The sequence below is a fragment of the Nyctereutes procyonoides genome, unplaced genomic scaffold (genome assembly GCF_905146905.1).
Source record: "Nyctereutes procyonoides isolate TBG_1078 unplaced genomic scaffold, NYPRO_anot_genome, whole genome shotgun sequence".
Lineage (NCBI taxonomy): Eukaryota > Metazoa > Chordata > Mammalia > Carnivora > Canidae > Nyctereutes > Nyctereutes procyonoides.
The window spans coordinates 17,710,048-17,730,231 of record NW_026575034.1 but is presented as its reverse complement, the minus strand read 5'-3'; the positions used below and the strand labels follow the sequence as shown (position 1 = coordinate 17,730,231).

The 20,184-nt window shown below is 40.3% G+C and overlaps 1 protein-coding gene across 4 annotated transcripts in view; it reads right to left on the bottom strand.

Annotated features, from left to right (window-relative positions):
- Window positions 1-799: 799 nt before the first annotated feature.
- SBF2 (SET binding factor 2) overlaps window positions 800-20,184 on the bottom strand; it is a 463,379-nt gene continuing 443,994 nt past the window's right edge. For all 4 annotated transcript variants that reach the window (XM_055317649.1, XM_055317650.1, XM_055317651.1 and 1 more), the window contains 8 exons: window positions 13,575-13,701; window positions 11,279-11,406; window positions 9,840-10,073; window positions 8,692-8,796; window positions 7,013-7,206; window positions 5,804-5,891; window positions 3,620-3,751; window positions 800-2,593 (listed from right to left, as the gene is read on the bottom strand). In XM_055317649.1, coding sequence (XP_055173624.1) covers window positions 2,495-2,593; window positions 3,620-3,751; window positions 5,804-5,891; window positions 7,013-7,206; window positions 8,692-8,796; window positions 9,840-10,073; window positions 11,279-11,406; window positions 13,575-13,701 — 1,107 coding nt within the window. In that variant the 3' untranslated portion in view covers window positions 800-2,494. The remainder of the gene's footprint in view (window positions 2,594-3,619; window positions 3,752-5,803; window positions 5,892-7,012; window positions 7,207-8,691; window positions 8,797-9,839; window positions 10,074-11,278; window positions 11,407-13,574; window positions 13,702-20,184) is intronic.

Sequence of the window (20,184 nt, the reverse complement as noted above, 5' to 3'; positions counted from 1 at the left end):
TCTCTTCCTTGGAATCCAGTGCTCTTCTCTCCCTCACAGCTAAGACCTGAGGAATGAAGGACATCTGGATATTCTTGTGCTCAACCTCCAAGTGGTTTCCCTTGTGACTGAATCTCAGGGACACAACAGGGGCAGAATGGCAGGTCCCAAGACCAGAGAGGCCTGGGACCAATGAAGCTTGAGGGCCCAGCCTGGATCATGAGCCCTCTAGACTGAGGGAATCTGAAAGCGCCAGGGGCCCATTCTGCCTGGCTCAGAGAGGGCTCCTGGATATCAAAAGACTTAAGAGGTTTAGCCCTGAGATGAGAACCTACATTCTGTTGGATACATGTTGAGACATGGCTAAGGTCCCCAAGGCAAACTCAAGGGTTTAACTAGAAGAAGTATAGTCCAGAACTGAAATCACTGATCCTTCATTTGTGCTGTTTAACAATTTCCTGGAGCAGAAAAACCAGCAGAAAAACACCCGACTAGAATTGTTTATCCTGCCTAAAATTCTCACAAATTGCCATATACCATGGGTGGTAAAACTGTGACCCAGAAGACATAAAGGACTTCACCAATTTCACACAGCTCATTACAGGCACAGAGTGGGAAGAGTAGCTTCAGGTCTCTTACTTAAACTCTTAAAGCCAGTGTGTCCAGAACCCAGAAGCTCATGCCAGCATGCCCAGTGTGTCTGGTTACTTCCTATACAAAGGGCGGTGATGGCATTAATAGAACTAAGACATGGGATGGGCCATTTTACACTTGAACTTTTAGTCTCCTATATAAATCTTGAATGTTGCCTTCTGAGTACTATGCACTACACAGTGAGTTTTATTTCACAGCAAAAGATGATGCTTTTTCTTAAGAAATAAATTTAATTCAAGGTGGTTAGTGAATGTAAGGCATGTAACACCTTTATGAAAGTTAAAAGAATCCAGTTATAAAAGAAGCACTGTGTACAGTCTCAAATAGCTGAAGGTACAATGGGCTCCATATTTTACAAAGTACAAAAAATTATTTCATATACAAAGAAAAAATACAAATAATGTGCAAAAATCATTTTCACAGGTGGCAATTTATAAAATGAAAATGATAGAAAAGTCCTTCATTCTTATTATTCCTCAATTTCTTATATATTAACACAGTTCTATTTCCTAGTGTGTAATTTTAAATTTGAAAATCTGATTTATTTGTAATCTACAAAGACAAAGTGGTTTTTTATTTTTTAAAAGGGGAACTATTTTCATTACTGAAATCTTATGCATGAAACAGTTAATTTTATATTAAATTATAAGTAGGCTATCTGAAAAACAAGGATATAGAAATCATATATACATACTTTTGAAATATTAGTTTGGTATTTAACATATTAACATTTCAAAACAATGATCTAGCTACCTCTGACTCCAGTTGGCTGCGGTGCCTGTAGCAGAGATGCGGCTGCTGTTCACCATGAACAAACAGCATTCCACAGATCTTAGGCTGAACAAACACAATGTTATCAAAAGCAAAGAAAATCTATAAACAGTTCTTACTATTCATGTGCAGAAGTGCTGTTTGAGTATCTGATCATGCCACAGCGTCACTGCTGTCTACAAAACCCGTCACAGGTGTGGTGTGCTCATGAACAGGTGGCTTCTGTCTTTCCAACATCTTCACTTCATTAAGAGTTCAGTGCAAGTGTTTATTTTGTGAGTTAGTGCATTCGGCTCTGTGCATGCTATTTTGTGTAAGAAGCTGTCAGGGAGCAGAAGAATACATAGGAACAAAAAGTCCTAGATCCTCAGGGCACCTTTGGCCTAGAAAATTCAGTGTTTTGGAAGCAGTACCTTCCTGCATTGGCCTGGTCATTGTTGCAACATTCCCTGGACCATCTTTGTCCTTCAGGAGAATGCTGTGTGCTCCCCCTTTGCCTGCCACTGAGCCCCGAGGTTCTTGTTGTGATCCCCAGTGACCAAGCAGGAGTCATGGAAGCACCTTTTGGAGGCACCAGAGAACTGAGCATCTCTAAGGTCAGGCAGTAAGAATAGGAGCTATTCTGCGGGGAACCTGTTCTGGACAGCATGTAAGATCATCTTGGAGGGTTTTGAATTTTTGCTTGTCAGAGAGCTCTCTAAGGAAATTATGATCTTAGGGAACAAAAAGGACCTAATTTCATCAAGAAGGAGTCAAGTAAGTGGTAGTCATTTTGCCTAGGGGATGGATACAGTTGGCTCAGGAAGCATTCTTCTGATCCCTAATCACTAAGACCCTGTTAGAACAACCTAGTGCAAGATACAGGGAATGCTTGGGGCTCTTGACCAGACCTCTGTGACACATTCACTCAAGCTAAGCAGACATAGCAACTGCTCAAAGAGGGCACTGGGTAAGACTGGGCAGGAGAATCTTAGGCCTGGGATGACTCATTAGAACCAAACAGGAAGCTGTCAGCTCCTCAAGGATTCATGCACTTTGTTCTATCTGACAGCATGAGTCCTTCTTCTTCTGCTTGGGCTGAACATGGGCATCAGGCATCAGAGATACAGCTCTGGATCCTGTCCATCCACTGCTGGGCACTCTGTCCATCCTGGGCACAGAAGTTATACACACGTTTGCTGGTCTTGAGCTACAAAACCAAATGAAGAGAACTATGGATGAAGGGCAAGCCTGTTTTATGGCTTTGGACAAGTGTGCAAATCAATCCCAGTGAACCCCCCCTTTCCATACTGCCCCAGAACTCTGTTTTTCCCCCCTTCCACTACCATACTGTCATTGTCTTTACAGTCACTATGTTTTTTTTGGTCCCCAAAGTTATCGCAGATGTTACTAGAAGGGTACTACCAGAAAAAGAAGACAGGCTAGGAGAGCCTCATTTTGCATTTTCTTGGGGGACTTCCTTGACTAAGGAGGAGGGTCAGGAATGGCTGGGATCTCGGGCCTCTCCCATGCACCGTACCAATGCAGGAAAGGTTCCATGGAAGCTCCCTGTGCTCTTCGGGGAAGCCTGTGATTCATCCATACCATGATGAAGTTGGCTTTCCTGTCCATTCTCCATTCCCTCTCTAAAGGCTTCAGTTGGGGGCACACTGGAAGCCCAAACTCAAGGAAATGGCTTCATAGCCAGAACAGAGCCCTAGAGTATGACCGTGCTCTTTATGAAGCTCTGCTTGGCTATAGGAACTAGATAAGAACTCTATCATGTGGCCCATAAAATGCCCCAAGGCCCACCTAAGATCTGCTGAAGATGTTAGGGCAAATAGGCATCACGTATGACTAAGGACAATTTTTGTGGATTGTCAAGCATGACTGGATCTAAAAGGAAGTAGCATCTGTTCTTGACAGTAGGTGGAGAGTAAAATAAACATTTAACAGGGAATTCAACTGCCTCCATATGTGGCTGGACACTCTTTGAAGAAGTCCTCTGTGCAAAGCAACATGCAGTCTTTCTGAGACATCTGAACAGCTGGGAGAGGTTAGGTTTGGGGATGGAGCGCTGAGTTCAAGTTCTGTAGCAGTTCCCATGGCCAGGGGGTCTGCAACCGATCTGCTGTCATCATTAATTGCTTTGAGGTTCCATAATTCTTAGAGGTGGATGGATTATAAGGAATCATATCCAGACAGAGCCAGGAAAAGACAAGTAAGATCAACTTACATCAAAGAAAGCCTTGTCACTTGTGTGCTTTGGGGCTCCCATGCTGGGGCCAGCAGGGATGACCATTTCTACTTCAGCCAGATCAATGTGGCCTTTACAGCTTGTGTCCTCACCTGAGTCATAATATCGCAGCTGGAACCAAAAGGATACAGATGGGATGTAAGAGAAAAACAGAAAGGGGAAATGGCATGGCTTTTCAAAATGTATTTGGATACTAACCCCTGCCTGAAAGAAAAAGTAAGAAAATAAAAACACTGCTTGCTTCTAGGAAGGAGGACTAGTTGGCTGACAGAAAGAGGAAAAAGACATGTTTTTTTGAAATTTGAATGCATGAAGTATTACATATTAAAAAATCAATTTAAATGTTAACTAACAATTGTAAAAAATGTAACATATAAAAAAGAGGTTGTTTAGAATATAAACAGAATTCCTATAAAGCTATAGGAAAAGATAAACAATCTAGTAGAAAAGTAAAAATATCTCAACAAGCAAGTCTCAGAAAAAATGCAAATGACCTATAAACATCTGAAAAGGTGAGCAACCTCACTGATGAAAGAAAGGTGATGAAATCAGTAAGATTTCACTTTTCAGTTAGATTGAGATATATTTAAAATGGCCGATAATACTCAGGCTGAATGTAAGGCACTAGGTATTCTCATTGTTAGTGGGGCATATAATTTGTTAGAAACCTTTTGGACTACAATCTGGCAATTGCAACCAAAATTTAAAATGTTTTTGCCTATTGATACATCTCACCTCTACAGAAGCATTCCCACAAGCATGCAGAGACATACATAAAGAAGTTTCCTCCAGCACTATTTTTATCGGCTAAAAACTGAAAAGATGTATCTTCTTTCAATGGGGCATTCATTAATTATATGATGGTTGGTTAATTATATCAATAATATGGAATACTATGTAAACTTTTAAAAAATGACAAGGAAGATCTTTATAAACTGGTAGGAAAATATGTTCAAGATATATATAAAAATACAAGTTGTCAAACAGCATGTAAATATAAAGTGATTTTTGAAAACTACAATAAATAGCTCAACATTTGACTGAGTGGTTATTATGTGCCAGGACTGGATATCATTCTCTAACTAAATAAGCCTGGATTTTACTCTGTAACTTACACAGTAGGAAAGTGTCTGGTGCCTCTGTCACTGTGGTTCTGGCCTCAGACTTTTCTGTCTCTCCAGTCATGCATGGTGTAAACAGGTCTAAATGGAAGAACTGTATACCTTTCATGTTAAAGATATCCAAAAGATTGGTAAGAATCCAAGTATAATTTGGTGTAATTATAAATTACAGAAAAATTATGACATTGTCCTATGTTATATTTAGTGGTTTTTTTTTTTTAATATTTTTTATTTATTCATGAGATACACAGAGAGAGGGAGAGAGAGGCAGAGACACAGGCAGAGGGAGAAGCAGGCTCCATGCACCGGGAGCCCGACGTGGGACTCGATCCCGGGTCTCCAGGATCGCGCCCTGGGCCAAAGGCAGGCGCCAAACCACTGCGCCACCCAGGGATCCCAAAAGAGGCTGTTATTTTTATTTTTATTTAGTGGTTTAATGGAACTTGTCTCCACAGCGTATTCTCTATGATTTAAGAGACATTGTTATGTTGAAGTACAATCCCCCAAAGGGTTTCCATTGCATATTTGTAAACAAATTCTCTATACTCTTCCACAAGGACTCTCTAACTTTTATGAAATGCCCTGAGGAGAAAGAAATGTGGTCCCCATCTAAAATCTTTATCTGGAAATGGTCTTCTAGGTGCAGGTCCTACCAGAACACTGTATAGAGGTACTAGTTTGTATCTTTCTCAACAGATTCCTATACACACACACACACACATACACACACACACACACACACACCCCATATACATATATATTCGTTTTTTTTTTTTAATAGGCCCTATGTCCAGTGTGGAACTCAGTGTGGGGCTTGAACTCACAACTCTGAGACCAAGACTTGAGCTAAGATCAAGAGTTGGATCCTTAACTGACTGAGCCACCCAAGTGCTTCTCAGTAGACTCCATTTTAGAGATGAATGCTTTTAGAATCCAAATGTGTACTCCTCTGGTTCCAGGGTGACTGGTCAGTTCCAAGGTAGAGTGAGGCTGCAGTCTAGCCTAGAGAGAAGTTGATTTCTGAAGGCTTTGACAGTATTACCTGATGCTTTGTTACATCCAACACAAACCAACGGGGCTTCCAACCTTTCAGCAGAGCCCCTCTTTTGTAAAGTGTTCCCTCGAAGGACCTAGAAGAAATGATGACAGGGCACTTAATTTGGGTTTTTCATTTAAAAAGTGCTGTGAATGGGGATGTCTGTTGTTTTTGTTTGTCAAGGCTCTCTTTCCCTCAGATGGTCCAAAAAAAGCCAGAATTCTCTCCAGAATCTTTCTATTAGACCTTTGGGGGAAACTCTGCCTTTTTCTGCTAGAATTACTAAACTTGTGAGGTTTGGAGCTCACCGTAGCCTCTTTTGTGCCATGTTGGGAATGCAACCCCTACAGGAAAGCAGAGCCAGCAAATGAACAGAAGCTATGTGAGAAACTGGTACATCCTTGGCCTTCCCTGTCTATGTGAGTGAATTCCCTTTTGCTTAAGCTAACATGAACTGAACTTCTTTCTTTCTTTTTTGGTGGATTTTTTTTTATTTTTTATTTTTTATTTTTTATTTATTTTTTTTAATATTTATTTATTTATTTATTTATTTATTTATTTATTTATTTATGATAGTCACAGAGAGAGAGAGAGGCAGAGACACAGGCAGAGGGAGAAGCAGGCTCCATGCACCGGGAGCCCGATGTGGGACTCGATCCCGGGTCTCCAGGATCGCGCCCTGGGCCAAAGGCAGGCGCCAAACCGCTGCGCCACCCAGGGATCCCTCTTTCTTTTTTTTTTTAAAATATTTTATTTATTTATTCATGAGAGACACAGAGAGAGAGAGAGAGGCAGAGACACAGGCAGAAGGAGAAGCAGGCTCCATGCAGGGAGCCAGATGTGGGACTTGATCCCCGGTCTCCAGGATCACACCCTGGGCTGCAGGCGGCACTAAACCACTGCACCACCGGGGCTGCCCTGAACTGAACTTCTGATGTCCACCACTGAGAAAGTGCTGGCTAACACTCCCTCAAATCATCTGACAGAAATGAAATAATAATAACCAGGACTTAACCAAAAATTGTTATAACCTCTTGACATTATTTTAGTTGTAATTTTGATTTTTTCTCTTCAAAGAGCCATCTGACACATTTACAATAGAAACAAAGAAAGAATGAAGGCAAATCAATTTTAATTTCACAGAAGGCTGTCTTACACTGGCCAGCTTATTGCAGGGCAGGTGGTTCAGCCTTGGGCAGGGCTTGGCACACCCACCTGTTCTCATCATTCTTGGACGCATACTGGCTGTACAGCGTGGCTGCTCTTCGGTCCACACCATTGGACGGGGAGACGCTAGTACTGTGCTCCTGCCCTGCACTGCTGTCTGGGAGGTGCAGCAGAGACCTCTTCTGACAGGAGGGGAGGTTAGTAGACACAATTCCTGGGGAGCCTGAAGGGTGTCTCTGTGGCTGAAAAAGAACTATACTTTGATAAAAAAAAAATAAAACCCTCCTAAACTGTAAGATAATAAATTTGTATTTTAAGTTAAAAAAAGTTATGAAAGCTTTATAAAGATTTTATTGAGCAACTCATGCAAGAATTTCATTTCTAAAAATTTATCTCAAGAAGAAATCTGGAGCAATAAATAAAATATATGTACAAAGATGTGTATTCTCAAGTTCTTTATAATAGTAAAAAACCACAAACAACCTAAATGTCTATCATTAGGAGACTGGTTAAAAAAATGGGATTTCCATATAATGGAATTCTAGACAGCCATTAAAACTGCTGTGCTGACTATAGTGAGTGATAAATGCAAGCTCATGTATACCTCATATTAAATAAAAAAGAAAGAAGGTTTTAAAATAGTATGTATAGTAAATCCATTTTATATGTCTATTTAGAATGATACAAGTTTGACAGCTTGTGGTTTGTTCCTAGGCTATCAATTTTTTTTTAAAAAGATTTTTATTTATTCATGAGAGACACAGGAAGAGAGGCAGAGATATAGGCAGAGGGAGAAGCAGGTATCCTGCAGGGAACCTGATGCAGGACTCGATCCCAGGACCCCAGGATCATGACCCAAGCCAAAGGCTCAACCACTGAGCCACCCACGTGTCCCTAGGCTATCAATTATAGGTGATTTTTATCCTCTGTTTATAACTATCTGTGTACTGTATTCTTTAAAAGAATAAATACTCTCCTTGTCCCTCTGTGACATTGGACCTTGGTGACCTCCCCTTTCTGAAATCTTCAGAACACTTACATCTGTCCTGACTTCCCTTCTGTTGCATCTGGAGCCAGTATGATGTGGATTTGATGGTGGCTGTACCAAGTACTAGGTGTGTGATCTCTGTGTCTGAGCCCTCACACGTGGGAAGGGACATCACCCCCTCACTATAGGTTACATAAGATGTTAAAGTGTGGGTGGTGCTCAGCATGGCCTCTTGCACATATTACATGCCTGATAAAAGTTTAAGATAAAAACATAAGAGAGGGTATGAAAAACAGAAAACAGAGTGTGTGTTTTTAAAATATTGTTATGATAAATGTTTCTTAGTTCAGAAACAGAGAAGGGGGATGTGAGCAACAGAAAGTAGCATAATTTGTCTTTTAAATGTATTTTCTTTTCTCTGGTTATTTCTCTGAAGGAAAGATGGTCCTAGTGTTCCCTTCCCCGTTCATGTGGCAGAAAATCAGCTGAAACCACAGAGGCACAGATAGAAAAGAACCCAGTAATCTTCCCTGGATGCGGGGCTCTGAAACACAAGTATTATGTCACTGCGGTAAAGTGAGACACTCAGAAAGTATTCAGTCATTTGGAACTTTTTGCCCTGGACCTCCAGGGTATGGCCTTTCCACCCCTCCCTTTGGCCAAAAACCCACCTGGGTTACCTGACCCAGCACCCTCAAAAAGCTCAGAAGTAGCTCCTCAAAGGATTTTATCAACTCACACGGTCTGCTCTGGACTCCTCCTTAAGGTCCATGGTTACTCTTTCCCATAGCTGCTGCCACTTCTCAGGGGTTTGGTTCGATTTATGCTCCAATCTTTCAATTTCCTGTGAAGTAATTAAAAGGAGTTTTCTGACATTAAGTATTTCACAGAAATCAGAATGTGTCCCAGAGCCTGTACTGTGAACAACATGGCCAGAAGGCAGAAGGCAGCTAAAGTCGGTGGCCTCAGAGGTCTCCTAAGCCAAGAAGAGTGGTGGGAGCCTCTAGCTGGTGTGATGCACTGTGACAAAGGTGATTTATTAGGCTCTGTAATCAGGCCCTTTTGTATACAATAGCTCAAATAAAGAGATCAAATATGTATCCCAAACACCTTCACCTTTGGCCAGCCCACAGGAAATCTAATGGCCACAGCAATAGGTCAAGCACTGGGCTGGTGTCCAAACCCTAAGCTGAGGTAAGGTCTGTCCTTGACAGAGGAACCCCCAACTCTGATGATTTAAAACCAGATGTGGAAAGGCTGAACCAAGAAATGCCCAAGGAATGGAATTTCCTTCAGAGAGGGAAGCTGGAGATCAGAGCAGCTGCCTCTGTGACAGTGCCTTCACTGCAGCATACACACTTCTCTCAGTCAGAAGGCTGGACAAAAACTCTTCAGGAACTGTTTGGCCCCTTTCAGGGCTCAAACCCTTTCCCTGGGCTGCTGCTCTCATCAGGGTGACTACTGCTGGGATAGTTTCACTCCAGAATATTCCCTGTAGAAGATGGTTGGCAGTATTCCCATCAGACCATCAACTCCCCACACTTCTGACCAGAGGAAGTAAAGCACCCACAAAAGCCATAACCCAGCCCTGACTCAGGCTGCTGGGCAGCTAAAACAGCTGGGAAGCTGCAAATTGCTCCATTTGTTTGACTGCTTCCTCATAATGCCGGAAAACTTACTTTTTTTGACTCTTTTCCAGTAGTCGAGCCTGGTCCCCCGCTGCTGCTGGGGAGCAAATTTGGTTTCCTCAACCTCCTGAAGTGCCACTTAAAACACTAGCCCAGAGTGAGGAGAGCCATGTCTGGAAGTTTACAAACCAGTTTTAACTTAGCCTGGTTCCTGAGGCCTCAGGCACCCTATGTGCATGTCTCCATAGGTCTGACTTACACTGAAAAGGCTGGTGAGTGCATCGGGCTGAGCATAGCTGATGTCATCATAGCATGGCCACACTGTTCTCCTTTGGCTCTGGGGCCCAGCTCCTCCAGCCACTTCAGAGTCCTCAGAAGGGAACTGCTTGGGGGTCAGCATCATCCAGTCATATGAAGGCCCTGTGGAAAGGGTCTCCTCTATGTAGTAATCCCACTTCTTGAGGCTGGAGACATTTACATTGGGCTTCAGGGCCTGTTCAAAGAGAATTCTGAAATATCATCTTGACCTCAAAGTAGCTCAGGTTTACTGGCAGCCCCTAATATTTGCAGGGTCTAAGGCAAGAGCATGAATGGATGTTCAAATACCAGATGTCTAAATATTTAAATATTTTACATCAAGATAAACTATTAAATAAAAGATGTCTCTCCTCTTACCTTGATAAATAGAACTTCCTAATGGCCTAGAAGACCAGGCTCAATATGAGGTATCTCGGACTCCTTGGAATTCTACACCAGAAAGTGGTGATGCTGGGGAAGCTGGTCCCAGGTCCCAGTCCTCAGCCTAAGTCCCTGCTCCTCTCATCTTGGTTCTGTCCTATATTCTGAAGGTCTTTTATGAATGTGTATATATACCCCAGCCCACAGAGCTAAACTCTTTCTCCTCCCGGCCCAACAGCTACTTCTTAGGCACCCCTGAGGCTGAGGGGCACATGCATTGGTTTGAGAGATAGACTGGGAGAAGTACTCTCATGAGTAACTTATATTTGGGCAAGAAATTTTGGGGCATGGTTTAGATATAGAAAGGGTATCGAAGCACATACACTTGGTTTCTTGTGCTCCGTACTTTAGGAGGAGACAGCTGGAAAAAGGCCAGAGTGGAGTCCTAATGTATGGGGCTAAGTGCAGGGACATTCTTGCCCTGAGTAGGGTGGTACTGCTCATCAACCAGTCTGCTCCATCCCAGAGCTCACTTCATATAGACGTGCATCACAGAGCATGGTTGCCCCTGAGATGTCATCCTTCTTGGGCTGGGCTAGAAGCATCCCTGCTTCCTGTAGGGGTTCTTCCATGGCTTTGGTACAAATGGTCTTAAGGAAATCTTTTCTAAAGTATTTTAGATTTTTTTCAGCTTAGATAACTAGTTGAGGTTTCAAGTTTTGTTTGGTCTTTCTTCCCATGGAAAGTTGCCTTGCTTTGACTTTCTTTAACTTATCCTTTCTAGATTTTTTTTTTGGGGGGGGCAGCTCCTAATCTTTGTGGTCAATATGATGGACATTCTCCATTCCAGCATAAGTCAAACCCACGGTGTACCAAACTTTTAAATAGCTTCTAGCATTTTAAATAGCTTCCTAGTCCAATGTTTATAAAAAGTTTAAACAGCTTATATATCCTTAAAAGTAAGGAAAACTTTAACACTAAATATTCAGGAAATGAAATACAAATGCTTTCTTACTGTACCTCTAGCTCCACTGGTGAATATAAATAATTAAAGAAAATGGGACTCCTCTTGTGCATTCTATCAATACACTCCCAAATACAAATTCCTTTTTTGGCATGCTTGTCTCCTTTATCGTCAAACAAAGTTCCTATTAAAAAAAAAAAATCACTAAAACAAAAGTCAAATCAACAGTTTGCCTAAAACTATGATGCATGTAGCAGATGAAAAGTGAAATATATCTTAACACTCTTAAAACGGCAATGTACATACAGAAACCTTAGGAGGTAACTGCAAAGCTAAGGAGAAGAATGAACTTCACAGCTATAGGAAAATAAATCCAAATGGAAAGAAAGCATCTGATAAGGCTTTCCCAAGTATTTAGTAGTACATCATGACCTTCTTCTAATCTACATCCTACATCTCTACCTAGATTCATAGAGCTCCATGCCAGGAATCATTCTACACATTTCTCAGGACAAAAGGAAATGACTTTGAGTTGATATGATGAAGCTCAGTTAAAAACATAATTTTATGTTTCTTTTTCCAGTTGTCAGCTGTTCATTACGAAGCCATTTAAAGTTTCATCTTGTTTAGTGGTTTATATATACTGCAAATCATGGTCATGGAGACTTTGGATGATAGAAGGGTATGGTTTGTATCTTTGGGTGACTTAACAAAAGCCAAATGGAGAGGGGGGTGCTTCAGGGCTTTTTAGATCCTATCCTTGTACCTATCAAACAGTCAATCTGCCACTCACATGAGCTCACTTTGGTTTTAATATAGGATGTGTAAGGGTGAGGAAGGAGGATATTTCTTTAAAGGGCCAGAAAGGGTGCCTCTCTTAACAGTGCTGTCTTGCTTTGAATGAAAGGACTCAGTCAAAAGTCAATAAGCATTTTACTAGTTTATCAGAAAAGAATGTTTCAAGCCCAAGGCTGCACAAAATCCTGTAAGAGGCCCCCAAGACTAATTAGTATTCCTGTCTACCTTTTAACTGCCGAGTCCAGTGTAGTAGTTCTCAACCCTGGCCACACATCAGAAAAATCAAGGGCTTTAAGAAACCCCAGTGTTTAGGTTTTTGCCTCCGACCAATTAAATCAGAATCTCTGAGGATGGGTCCCAGATACGAGTCATTTTGAAAGTTCTCCAAGTGACTCCAATGTCCAATATAATCAATCAGCTCTCCTTAATGTCTTCCCAACACAGAGTGCTTAAGAAATTAAAGTTTCTTTTTTTTTGAAATTAAAGTTTCTGATTATGATGTGTGGAAAAACAATTCTATGAGTTGACAAAGGTCTGGAAGTATAAATAAGAACCAGTGCTGTCTCCTTTACCGAAAGTATGAAATATCATACTAGACAATTTAATAGTATGCACTGGAAAGCAACATTTCCTGATTCCATATTTTAAACTGAGAACATCAGTAAATATTTTCAGTCACTAGAAGAGTCCTCTTTATGAATATCCAGATACATATATTGAAAATAGCTGATTTTTTTTCTTTACTGTCTTAATAAGATCCTGTGTATCCTCCCTTCCCTTTTCCCTATAACAACAACAAAATAAAAAAATGTAAAATCCCTGTGGGGAAAGTTTTCACAGGGGCTGAAAGGGGCTTTGAAAGTCAGCCCCTTTCAAAATCTACTCTTTACAAGTATTACTGCTGTTAAAAATCATAATAATGATGGCGATGTCTAAAATTCAATGACTGATTATTATAAGCTAGACACTGTGCTAAGAAATTTACAAGTATTTCCTAATGTGATCATCATGGCCCACAGGGATAGGTGCTATTATTGTCCTTATTTTAAAGATGAGGACACTGAAGAAAGTCAGAGAGGCACCTAACTTGTCCAAAGTACTCAGCTGGTACTGGGAATGCTGGAATTGAACTCTAGGCTACTTGCTCCAGAGCCCATGGCCTTTCCTGCTACTCGAACTGCCTCCAAGGGCAGGCACCTTTCCTAACAGAGTGTATCAGGGATGGAAAAACTAAGTCAAATGTTTCTCTTCTAACAGCGATACCACTGTTATGGTGGTATGAGATGTATGGTGGTATGGTGGTTAGAGATGTTAACATAGTAAGCAGATTTTACCTTTCAAAGGTGCTACAGGGATGACCATTTGTAGTCCCTAAGAGTTAGCACAGCACATAATCTGAAAATCTGGGCACACACTTATATCTGTTCTACTTTTATATTTCAGGGTAAAACCCTAAATTGGCTTTGCCACACTTGGGGGTAGTATATTAGAGTTTTTAATTGAAAACACACAAGACTAATAAAAAAGATGGAACAAGGGAATGCAAACACATACCATGCTCTAATCTTTCATAGTCTGAATCCAGAAGAAATGTTTTAAAGCGATTAGACACATAATGGAAAGCCAAAAACTTTAAGTAATACAGATTGAATTCAAACTCAGTTGGATATTGGTTGTGAACCTGAAACAGACAAGGCAAAGAAAAGAGTAAGAATCAAACTTAACAAAAATTGGATACCATGCCACTGAATGGTGACCTGAAATATGCAGGAGACCATTTGGTCACTCAATCAACTGAATCCCTACCATGAGTGGACGTGGGAAGGGAACCAGCCTTTTTGAGTACCTACTATAAGCCAGACACCATGCTAGGAGTTTTTTATAAAATAATTTCATTTAATCCCCACAACAATATTGCAAGATATACTTTTCTGGCTTTATTAAGATACGACTGACATGTAACACGGTAAATTTAAGGTATACAATGTGATGATTTGATACACTTACTATTATGAAATTATGACTATAACAGGATGAGTTAATACCTCTGTCACGTCACATAATTAGTTTCTTTCTTAGTGAGAACATTTAAGATCTAGTCTCTTAGCAACTTTCAAGTATATAATACAGTATTGTTAAGTATAGTCATCATGCTGTACACTGGATTCCCAGAACTTACTTCTCTTATAACTGGAAGTTTGTACCTGTTGATCAGTATCTCTACATCCAACCTCCAGCCTCTGGCAACCACCATTCTACTCTTTCTATGAGTTTGGCTTTTTTAGATTTCACATATAAATGAGATCATACTGAATTTATTCTTCTCTGAATTATTTCACTTAGCATAATACCCTCAAGTCCCAGCTACGTTGTTGCAAATGGCAAGACTTCCTTTTTTTTCTCCTCATGGCTCAATTATATTCTATTGTTTACATATATAACATTTTCTTTGTCCATTCATCTGTAGATGGACACTTAGATTGTTTCCATATGTTGGCTAGTGTGAATAATGCTGCAGTGAATATAGGAGTACAGCTATCTCTGTGAGATACCAAATTCACTTCCTTGGATAAACACCCAGAAGTGTGTTTGCTGGATTATAAGGTCACTTCATTTTTAATTTTTTGAGGAACTACTTTTCCACAGTGGCTTCATCAATCTACAGTTCCACCAACTATGCACAAGGGCTCCTTTTTCTCTACATCTTACCAACACTTGTTACTTCTTACCTTCATGATACTAGCCATCCTAATAGATGTGTGGTGATACCTCATTGTGGTTTTGATTTTACATTTCCCTGATATTAGTGATGTTGATCACCTTTTCGTAATAATTACTGGCTGGCTGTATGTCTTCTTTGGAAAAATGCCTATTTAGAAGATTAGCACTATTATTCCCATGCCCCCTTCCTTTAGAAACAAAGAAGCTAAGGATGAGTAAGATTAAGTAATTTCCCAAGGTTATTTGACAGTAGCCAGTGAGACCAAATTTGAACTCAAGGTCTGTGACACATTCACTGCTTTATATTGTGCTAGGTAATTGACAGACATAAATTACCATAAGTCATAACTTGCTTTTCAGACACTTGTGGGATAATAGTGTGTAGTAAAGCAAGAAAAGTTGTACAGAGAAGTTTGGCAGTGAAAGGAATGAGAAGAGGAGTTGGTGGTTTAGGGGATAGCAAGAGATCTTTTATTTCTTTTCTTTTTTTTTTAAAGATCTATTTATTTATTTATTTATTTATTTATTTATTTATTTATTTATTTATTTATTTTACACACAGAGAGACAGAGAGAGGCAGAGACACAGGCAGAGGGAGAAGCAGGCTCCATGCTGGGCACCCGATGTGGGACTTGATCCCGGGACTCCGGGATTGCGCCCTGGGCCAAAGGCAGGCGCTAAACTGCTGAGCCACCCAGGGATCCCCCAAGAGATCTTTTCTGGACAAAAGAAATATGTGCCTGTCTGAAGACAATGCAGGAGAAGTCAACAGAGAGAGAATAAATTGTGCAAAAGAGCTGATAACTAAGATAAGCAAGGCCCCAGGAAAGCAAGAATGAATGAGGCTAAGAGTCCAGATACAGGGTGCAGCTTTGGAAATGAGGAGGGATAAAAGAGTAGATTAGAAGAAAGATATGTTCAAGAGCCAAGGGAAGGGGGAGGAGCTTATGCCTTTCAACCTAATTTGTCATCATTAAGTTAGGCAGTGAGGTCAATGGACATAGGAATAAGGATGAAGGCATGATATGGGAGGGATGGAAAGGCAAAGCTTGAAATGGTTACTGAGCTATAGCATACCTTAGACAAGCTGTATGCAGACTCCATGGAACCATCTAATGTTGGCAAAAGGTAGGCCGATAACCTTGGGAGACTCCAATCTGCCTAACAATCTCACCTCTATATTGCCCAATCTTTCATGACTATTAGAGAATTTTATTTGGTTGAGAGGAGTTCCAATCATAATTATACTTGCTTAAAAGCTATTTCAAATGAACACATTAGGCAGGCTGTCTAGAAGCCAGTTTTTCTTTCCATGTTTAATGTGGCAATGTAGATCCACATTTGGTCAGTCAAAGTGAGCAGGTATGTGTGTAATATGTTGATGTTACAGCCTAACAAATCAGTGAGAATTTAAAGTCATGATTTGGATATCACTGGTTTATCAAAGTTTATCATCTGGTTAGAAACTTAGTTTTCTGTGATTAAAGTTTTCCCCCCCATAACATTTTCTTATTGGCTTTTTAAATGAACTAAAGTAATATAAAGTGGATTTTAGGAAAAGATATTGAAATAGAGTGTGACTCCCATTCAATGGGCTTGTATATTGTAGAGCTGCTTCCCTGATCTTAGCCACTTCCTGTTGCATCAGGTCTCCATAAGACAGGAGAGCTTTCTATGGGACAACTGTGACATGGCTCTGATTAGCTAGGTAGTGTGCCCTCTTCCAAGGTTTTAAAACTGCAAGCTCTCTAGTCTGAGCTCCTGGTTCAAAATCAATAGCATCACCCCAATAGCCAGTGTGCACATGATAGAGAGGGGGTGACTCAGATTGTGGGTGGTAGAGCAGAAGAAGGAGACAGGCCCAGGATGGAACTTGGTTCCCTTCCATCGGAGAGTCTTAGGAAGGAGGAATCTGCAATGTGCTCAAGGAGAGTGAGCTCCAAGAACAACTTTGCCCCAACAGATGCTGGAATAAACCTTGCTAGTCACAGGGGAAGAAGAGTTCAGGGTTATTTCTACAGACTTAGTCCATAATAGGTTCTAAAAACTTAAAAAAAAACCTTTTATTAAACAAAGCTCTAAATGACAAAACAGTTCTCCCAATGACTATTCTCCATAGAAACTACTGCTCCATACATGTCTGTATCTTTCCTTGATTATTCTGATACTTAATATGCTTAAGAATGTAATTTTGAAGACCCACTTATGAGGTAAAGTAGAATGAAAATGATAATGGAAATGACCTTAAATTGAACTTACAAGCATTTTAGGGAGATCATATGCTAGGACTAGAAGCAAAACTCCTTTCCAAGTGGAAAAATACTTCCACAGCCCACTGTATTGAGTGACTAGCCTCACCACAAATCCTGGACCCTACAATTATGTTAGAAAGGTTAGACACTTCTCAAGGCCCCTGGCACTCACCCTGCTTGAACTGGAATTGGTGCTTAGATAGCATCACAGTGTCAATGCTTGGGACATTGGGGGTGTGTCTGTGTGCCACAGGGCACGTGTAGTAACTGACTGCTTGAGGTTAAAGACCAATATACCCCAAACTAGGGTTAATTATTAGGTCTATTCGAAGCAGAAAAGAAGACATTGAACAATTTTATTTATTTATTTATTTATTTATTTATTTATTTATTTATTTATTTATGATAGTCTCACACACACACACACACAGAGAGAGAGAGAGAGAGAGAGAGAGAGAGAGAGAGAGAGAGAGGCAGAGACACAGGCAGAGGGAGAAGCAGGCTCCATGCACCGGGAACCCGACGTGGGATTCGATCCCGGGTCTCCAGGATCGCGCCCTGGGCCAAAGGCAGGCGCTAAACCGCTGCGCCACCCAGGGATCCCGATATTGAACAATTTTTAAAAAAACTCTTTAGTGGGGCATCTGGGTGGCTCGGTGGTTGAGTGTCTGCCTTCAGCTCGGGTCGTGATCCTGGGGTCCTGGGTTCAAGTCCCACATTGGGCTCCCTGCAGGGAACCTGCTCTTTCCTCTGCCTGTGTCTTTGCCTCTCTCTCTCATGAATAAATAAATAAATAAATAAATAAATAAATAAATCTTAAAAAATAAAACCAAACTCTTTAGCCACAGTTTAAGAAACAAGCATGTAGGGGATCCCTGGGTGGCGCAGCGGTTTGGCGCCTGCCTTTGGCCCAGGGCGTGATCCTGGAGACCAGGGATCGAGTCCCACATCGGGCTCCCGGTGCATGGAGCCTGCTTCTCCCTCTGCCTATGTCTCTGTCTCTCTCTCTCTCTCTCTGTGTGACTATCATAAATAAATAAAAATTAAAAAAAAAAAGAAAAAAAAAAAGAAACAAGCATGTAAAGGTTTCTTCCACAGGAAAAAAAAAATCACACTGATCTGAATGCTGGATTGATTAATAATATCTGGATAACTACATCTGGAATCTGATATTAAGAAACAGGGGGAAGTATCTATTTAGATCCTCTGCCATTTTTAATTTTTTTTTTAAATCACTGAGTTGTAGGAGTTCTTTATATATTGTGGATATGAACCCCTTATCAGATAGATGATTAACAAATATCTCCCATTCAGTAGGTTGCTCTTTCATTTTGAGGTTTCCTTCACTGTGCAGAAGCTTTTTGGTTTGATGTAGTCCCATTTATTTTTGTTTTTGCTTCCCTTGTCTTTGGAGTCTTCTAGGAATTTTATAGTCTCAGGTCTTACATTCTAGTCTTTAATCCATTTTGATTTAATTTTTGTGTATGGTATATGACAGAAGTCTAGTTTCATTCTTTGCATGTAATTGTCCAGTTTTCCCATTTGTTGAAGACTATCCTTTCTCCATTTTATGTTCTTGGCTCCTTTGTTGTAAATTAATTGTCCATATATGTGTGGGTTTATTTCTGGGCTCTCAATTCTGTTTTTTGAAATGTCTTTTTGTCATAATGAGAAATGAAGACCGGATTGTATTTGCCCAACAAAATCTGGTGCTTAGATTTCCAGTAAAAAAGAAAAATTATACTTTCTCCATTTAGTCCTATCTCCAGGGACTCAGTTTGTCTAGTTCACTGGCTTTTTTACTCCTTGTCAATGGGACACCTAGATTCTTCTGTTGTAAAGTACCACAGTGGTTTCCAAAAAGCACAATCTATATGCTTCCTTCTTCTTCTGTTAAGTATTGTTTCATCCTTTATTTAATTTCTATTTTAAAAATTTTTTAAGTTTTAATTTTTAAAAAGATTTATTTTAGAGAGAGAGAGAGAGTGCGTGTTGGCGCGTGTGAGTGGCAGTGAGTAGAGGAAATGGGAGAGAGAGGCAGAGAAGTGGACTCTGCGTGAACTCAAAGCCCAGTGTGGCCTGATGTGGGCCTGACGTGGGGCTCGATCCCAGGATGCTGAGATCATGACCTGAGCTGAAACCAAGAGTAGGAGGCTTAACTGACTGAGCTACCCAAATGCCCTATTGTTTTAACAGAAAGCCAAGAGACTTTCTCCAAGGACTTAAGATGTGGGCAATAAATGAGAGTTTAGAGGTGTATTAGCCATAAGATTTTTTTCTTTCTTAACAGCTTTAATGAGGTATAATTGACATACAAAAGCTGCATGTAAAGGGCATAATTTGATACATTTTGACATATGTACAAAACTCTGAAACCTTAATTCATAATTAAGATAATGAACATATTTATAAATCCTAAATGTTTCATTGTGCACCCTTTGCTTGCCTCTTTCTGTACCCTTCTCTTAAGCAAACACTGATTTGCTTTTTGTCACTATAGATTAATTTGCATTTACTAGAACTTTATATAAATGGAATCATAAGTATATATTCTTTTTTTTGTATGCCTTCTTTCATCAAGCATAACTCTTTGAGATGCAAGCATGTTGTTGGGTTATCAGTAATTTCTTTCTACAGCTAGGTAGTATTTCATTGTATGGATATACCACAATTTGTTTATTTATAGCTGTGAATGGACATTGAGTTGCTTCTGGGTTTCTGGTTATTACATATAAAACTGCTATGAAGAGTTATGTACAAGTCTTTGTATGGGCAAAAGCTTTCATTTCTCTTGCATAATGGCCTAGAAATGGAATGAGGAATCGTATGGTAGGTAGGTATATTTAACTTTTAAAAAAATGGCCAAACCATTTCCCCAAATAGTGGTACAATCTTGTATTCCTACCAGCAGTGTTAGATAGTTCTGATTCTTCCACGTCTCATCTATCCTTGGGGTCATCAGTTGAAAATATTTTGCTCATTAAAGTAGGCATGTAGTGGTCTCTCACTGTGATTTTAATGTGCATTTCCTAATGACAAATGATGTCAAGTATCCTTTCATGTGCTTATTTGCCACCTGTACATCTTTGGTAAAGTCAGTACAAATATTTTGCCCATAAAAAAACAGGTTCAGGCACCTGGGTGGCTCAGTGGTTGAGTGTTTGCCTTTGGCTCAGGTCATGATCCTGGGG